The sequence below is a fragment of the Monopterus albus genome, unplaced genomic scaffold (genome assembly GCF_001952655.1).
Source record: "Monopterus albus unplaced genomic scaffold, M_albus_1.0 scaffold373.1, whole genome shotgun sequence".
Lineage (NCBI taxonomy): Eukaryota > Metazoa > Chordata > Actinopteri > Synbranchiformes > Synbranchidae > Monopterus > Monopterus albus.
In genome coordinates this window covers 247,239-253,803 of record NW_018128253.1, presented here as the reverse complement: position 1 = coordinate 253,803, position 6,565 = coordinate 247,239, and the positions used below count along the sequence as shown (strand labels likewise).

The 6,565-nt window shown below is 43.7% G+C and overlaps 1 protein-coding gene across 2 annotated transcripts in view; it reads left to right on the top strand.

Moving 5' to 3' along the window:
• Positions 1–6,565, top strand: part of dnaaf4 (dynein axonemal assembly factor 4) — a 49,215-nt gene that overhangs the window by 25,079 nt on the left and 17,571 nt on the right. For both annotated transcript variants that reach the window (XM_020585695.1, XM_020585694.1), the window contains exons 4-5: positions 2,525–2,741; positions 2,823–2,965. In XM_020585695.1, coding sequence (XP_020441351.1) covers positions 2,525–2,741; positions 2,823–2,965 — 360 coding nt within the window. The remainder of the gene's footprint in view (positions 1–2,524; positions 2,742–2,822; positions 2,966–6,565) is intronic.

The window sequence follows — 6,565 nt, the reverse complement described above, 5'->3', positions numbered from 1 at the left end:
TCCTGTACGCTGACAGAAAAGTCCTCCGAGGTGGCTGCAGCTTTAAACACATCCCAGTCTGTCTGGGCAAAACAGTCCTGCAGGGTGCCTTCAGTCTCTGGGGTCCAGAGTTTAATTTGTTTGGTGACAGGGTTTGTTTGTTTCAGTCTTTGTCTGTAAGCTGGATACAGGAACAAAGAGATGTGGTTTGAGCATCCAAGGTAGGGGCGGGGTGCGGCCCTGTATGCACCATGTTACTGTAAACATGATCCAGAGTGTTCTTGCCCCGGGTGGGAATGTTCACATGTTGGTAATATTTGGGGAGTACAGTCCATAAGTTGCGCTGGTTAAAGTCGCCTGCAGCGATAAATACAGCATCGGGGTGCGCTGTCTAGAGCATTGATGGCATCATAGAGTTTACTGAGAGCCGCAGAGGGATTAGCTCTTGGGCTAACATACACAGCAGCCAGAAACACAGCACTATGCGCTCTGGCTAGATAGTAAGGCTGGCATTTCAGCAATCCGTCTCCGGGTCGCTCTCCTGATTTCAGCCTGCCCACTTGTGCCCGGTGCTCCAGGGGCTCCCCGAGGGCAGTGGTGGCTGTCCTCGCCATTGTTGTTGTTGTCGCCGGATCGGACAATGGGTTGTAGCTCCGGTGGTATGAAACCAGTAAATTCCCAGTGGCTTTGTGAGTTGGCGATATCCAGCAATGCCTGTCTGTTGTATGTAAGCAGTGCATGACATTTGTGCACTGCAGAAAAAGCAAAAAACACACAAAAAAGAAGAAAACGAAGAAAAAGTCGGCATTCAAGAGTGGAACGCGCAAACACGTTCGCCTCAGTGGGCGCCATGTCTGTAGCAACATATTAGCAAATTTGGAGTCCCACCAATGAAATGAGAATGGAGTTGTAGTTTAGAACAACCTTGACTTATAAAAACAATCAGACAGTGTCAGTGTGCTGTTCACAAGCAGCATCAGCTGATGTGAGCTATGCCTCACAAAAAAGAGCTCTCAGAAGACCTACGACCAAGAGCTGTTGATTTGCATGTAGCTGGAAAGAGTTAGAGTCATCTCAAAGACTCTATATACTCATCAGTCCACAGTCAGACATACTGTATTTATAAATGGAGACAGTTTGGTTGTGTGGCTACTCTCCAAAGAAGTGGGTGCCCAGCCATTATGTCCAAAGGCACAATGCAGAACACTCAATGATGTGAAAAAGAACCCTAGAGTAACAGCTATAGACTTAGAGTTCATTGGAGTTGGTTAACATCTCTGCTCATGAGTTAACAATATGCAAAATATTGAACAGGCATGGTATCATTGCAGGACACCAAAAACAACATTGCAGCATGTCTGAAGTTTGCCAAAGACCACCCTGACCTCCACAACACTACTCGGAAAATGTCCTGTGGACAGATGGAACAAAGGTAGAATTTTTTGGGAGGAACATACCGTGCTGTGTATGATGTGAAAGGAGAACCATATGCCAACATGAAAACATCATCCAAACAGTGAAGTATGGTGGGGGGAGCATCATAATTTGTTTTTCTGCCTCTGGACCTGAACTGCTTACCATTGTGGAGGGAAAAATTAATCCCCAAGTTTATCCAGGTATCCTACAGAATAATGTCAGGATGGCTGTCAGCATGTTGAAGCTCAGAACAAACTGGGTGATGCAGCAGGACAATGATCCTAAACTTCAAAGTAAATCTACTACAGGATGGTTATGGACACACAAAACCCACATTTTAGAGCGGCCCAGTCAGAACCCAGACCTCAATCCAATAGAGATACTGTGGAATCACGTATCTTTAAGATTAGACTTAAGACTTTCCTTTTTGATAAAACTTATAGTTAGGGCTGGATCAGGTGAGCCTGAGCCTTCCCTTAGTTATGCTGCTATACGCCTAGGCTGCTGGGGGGCCCCATGATGCTCTGAGTTTCTCCCCTCTCTTCTCTCTCCATCCATCTATATGCCACCACTACCCATTACTAACTTTGTGTCTCCTCTCTCCCATAGTGTGTCCTCTCTCCCTGTGCTCTTCCTGTACCTTTCTGCAGGTAGCCCTGGCTCTGGAGCTTTACGTTTCTGATGAGCAGTCACCAGCCACATCGACCTGCCCTGTGTTTGGTTGTTTGTTGTTGTGTTTCTTGTGTTTTGTTGCTTTTCTTCTTTTCTCTCTCCTCTATCTACTCACCCCAACAGATCGAGGCAGAAGGCCACCCACCAAGACCCGGGGTCTGTTGGAGGTTTCTTTCGTCAAAGCGAGTTTTTTTTCAACCAGTTATTAAAACACTGTTTTCATTACTTTTTCCATGATCAGTTTATTTTCAATGGATGTGTTCAATAAAGGCATGAAAGATCACGACTGTTTGTGTTTTATCAGCTTAGAAATATTGTGTTTGTTGATATTTGTGACTTTGGCGATCAGATCCCATTTCATGACCAATTTATGCAGAAAACCAGCAAATTGCAAACAGTGCTGTTACTGTTTTTTTGTGACTATGTATACTTTATAATATTTTTTACTTGATATCAGCTTGAAAAGGAAGAAAGAGACAGCATCCAGAAAATGAAAGACACTGAGCGAGAGAAAACCACTGCAGAGCTGGTAGCATGGCAGCTGAGACGCAAACAAAAAGCAGAGGAAGAAGCCCAAGTAAACTGCCAAAGTCAGAGGGACTATCAAAACAAACTGGAAGCCATGAGAGAGAACCAGGATAACGGATGTTTAGCTGGAGGAAATGTCAACCTGGGTTTGTAATTTTCTGTGTGATCAAATTTTCTTGTACACTTGTTGGTTATGGTAATGGTAATGAACATAATCCTGTGTTTAGTTCAACGAAGCACCAGCGAAAAGTGCAAGAAAAAACAAGTGGACCTTCCTGCTCCAAGATTCAGTGGAAATATTCAAGTCACATTCACCCCAAGAGTTTTCCCAACAGCCCTCAGGGAATCAAGAGTGCCAGAGGAGGAAGAGGTGAGAGTTGTCAGTCTTCTTTTCTGTCATCTGACAGGTTTTCTCTTGTAGTTGTGCAGCACTGTGCATAATATGGTAGTACCACTATGGGGAAATCATAAGCAAGCAGAAAGAAATCACACTGAAAACTTGCAGCACAGTCCCTCATGGTTGGCTTGTTGACTCTCAAAATATCAGCATCAGCCATTGTGAATCACCACAGGTGGATAAAAGATGCAGAAAACATCCTCTTGGTTTGATGCTCGATCATACAGTAACTTCAGCTGTTCTGTTTACAACTTTTATGTGCGATTGTTTTCAAAATGCACAGCATTGTAAGTTTGGAATAGGCATTATTGTATGTCACACTGGGAAAAGCACAGATGGCTGAATTCTTTTGTGTGGTCTTGGTGGGTATACTGGCTCACTGTCACAGTGCAGTGCTTTACTGGAACACCTAAAATTAGCTAGGAGACCTGGGTCAAGAGTAGGCTTTTTGAGTAGAGGTTTAATTACAGAAACCTTAAAAGCCTGTGGAACAGCCTGCTAATAGAGAGACATTAATCAGATCTAATGTTATAACATGTTATTAAGTTATCTTTCCAGGCTAGAAAATACTCTTCTGACTTAGTGGAATGCCACCTCCTTTCCAGTTTTCTGTTACAGCCTAGAGCCACTAAGCATGAAGCTGGACACCAAAAGCAGGACTCAGATTGCTAGCGAATCTGGTATATTTATTGAAGACTGAAGTTCAGGGGTAAGAACAGAATGGTCAAGGTAGACGTGGAAGAGTCACTGGGTAGTCTACTGTCTCGGCAGATGAAGTCCAGAGAGGGTCAGGAATAGGATGGATGAGTAATGGGGGCAGACTCAGGACAGGTGAAGTGAGGTCACTGACCTTGACCTTTAACCACGGTAATCAGTTCATTTTTGAATCTAAGTGGACACTTGTGCCAAATTTGAAGAAATTCCCTCAAGGTGTAGTATCATGTTCACAAGAGTGGGACAAATGCCAGGTCATGGTGAGCTTGACCTTCAGCATGGAGGCATAATGAAATCACACTAGGATTCCAGATAAATCCAATTGTGGCTTTCAGGACTGGTTTGAGGTGACATTAAAACTCTTCAACAGTAACAGCTCTAATAGTAAATACATGTTGCATCACCCATTTCATTGATGATAATGTATGAAAATGAAAATAACGTCACAAAATGGACAGTCAAGGCAGTATCCAAAACTATAATTACTGCTTCGAAGTTGTATGTCTCTGCCAAACAGTCAAATTCATTGGTATGGATGTGATGTCACTGACCTTGACCTTTGACCACCAAAATCTAATCAGTTCATCACTGAGTCGAAGTGGACATGTGCCAAATTTGAAGAAATTCCTTCAAGGCATACCTTGAAGGACATGACATGACATATCACGTTCACAAGAATGAGATGGACAGACAACTTGAAAACATGATGCCCCTGGCCGCAGCTATCACCATGATGGTGGCATAATAAGAACAGTCACTCAGAGTCCTTGGCTATCCACAGCCTCTGGGGTGTTGTCCCACCATCTCTTTCCATGTTGTCGAAGTGCAGTTAGGTTCTTGTGTTCTTGTTTGGGGTTGCTGCTGCTCCTCCCTCTGAGGCCCCTGCCAGGTGGTGCTCTATCTCATTAGCAGAGTCAAATGATAGATGCTCTGCAGGATGCAGGTGGCATTTGTCAATACTTTTCCCCCAAAACATACTCCTTAATTCCAAAGTAGTACATCCTGTTATTTAAGAAGCACGCACACACATGATATAGTGAACATCCTGTTATAATGAAGAAACTTAAATTTATCCTTACAAGTTCCATGAGTATAAAACAGTGGAGCTGTTCCAGACATCTTTATATCCCACTGTATTCAATTCTCCTGCTTCCTCCTGCGACTCCCTTCATGGGAAGCGGTATTTATCCAAAAATACATGTGAATGATAGAGTAAACACAGACATTGCAACTGATTAAACATAGTTGAAGGTTACATTCTTATTCAGTTCCGTTATATGAATTAGTGCCCATGCTTCAAACCCAGTGTAAGTTATTTACCATATAAGTGTATAAAGATATAAGTGCTTTTTGCTACAATACATATTCTTATATGTGCACAGTGAACAGTGTTGATGCCTGAATTGCAATGTCTCACACAGTTAATATCTCACAACGCCCAGCAGACTGTTGTTTAGGTTAGGCCCTGAGAGGAGCACAGCATTGAGTGACGTACCCTTGAACTGCGCACTAGAGTCAAATACCATTCTTATTTGAAACAGCTTTTGTGGGTGGTATATGCCAAAGTAGGGCAGGTACCAGTATTCTTTGTTTCCCTGTACTGGGGGTGCGAGCTCTTCATGGCCATTGTCTAACATTTTTTGCATAAAATCTATTAAGTGGGCTTTCATTACAGGGTTCTTGTTGAGGATACGCTCTAGTGACTTGAGGCAATTGATCACGTAAAGGCGATTGTTTGGCAGCTGTACTCTAAGCTGGTGGAATGGTAGTGGAGCCACCCAGCTTCGTCCCTCGTTCTGTGAAAACTCCTTATCCATAATTTTGAGGAATAACAGATCCTCCATTGAAGGCGCCACCTTGTGTCATTTTTGGTCTGATTGAAGACGTTGTTTCCAAAACTATTGTTTTGGGCATTGTATTTTGTGTTTGAGTCGTTAACTGACACTTTCCCATTTGCTAGACTGTCATGTGGTTTTAGCTGCTATTTTGTGCGCTATGTGTTCGAGATGACTATGCCCACATGCAGCAGCTGGAGTGGGAATTTCTTCTCTTTTATCTGGTATCATGTTGCACTCAATGTGGGTAGGGGTATTGTATGAGAACCATCTATGGACTCTATTGCATATCCAAAGGCTCTTCTGCCAGCAGCAAGACCTATACCACTGCAGGTCTAGAGGTTGTATGGCGTTACACTACTGTTAACTTTGAACATATCAAAGAACTCAGAGCGTGCAAGGGAAACGTTGCTCTGGTCGTCCAGCATGGCATACATTTGTTTACTGTTGTTGCAATCATTAATGGGATAAACATTGACCAGACATATTTTGGAGCATGATTTTCCCAAGAACCCCTCTCCACATACTTCAGTGCAACTGTTAACTACCGCTGCCTCCTGTCCTACTTGTCTCTCCCCGCCGTAATTTTCAGGAGGCAAGAGAGATCTTGGGGGGCGCAGTGTGTCTGGGTGTAAAGCAGTTGGGTGCTTGTCACTGCCACACTCTGAGCGTTTAACTGCTGCTTCACAGTTTCTTGCCCCATGCTTGTTTGATGCACAACACTTATAACAGATATTGTGTTGCTTTAGAATTGTCTTCTGATACAGAAAAGGTTTTTCTCTAAAGCCCTTGCATTGTTGTAAAGCGTGGGGTTTTTTATGCACGAGACAGTGCTTGTCTGGTCCCTCAGTCGGTGGGGCTGTAACATTAGTCTTATGCACTAAGACCATCCATCCATCCATCCATCTATTTTCTTCCGCTTATCCGGGACCGGGCCGTGGGGGCAGCAGTCTAAGCAAAGATGCCCAGACTTCTCTTTCTCCAGACAATTCCTCCAGCTCCTCCGGGGGAATGCCCAGGTGTT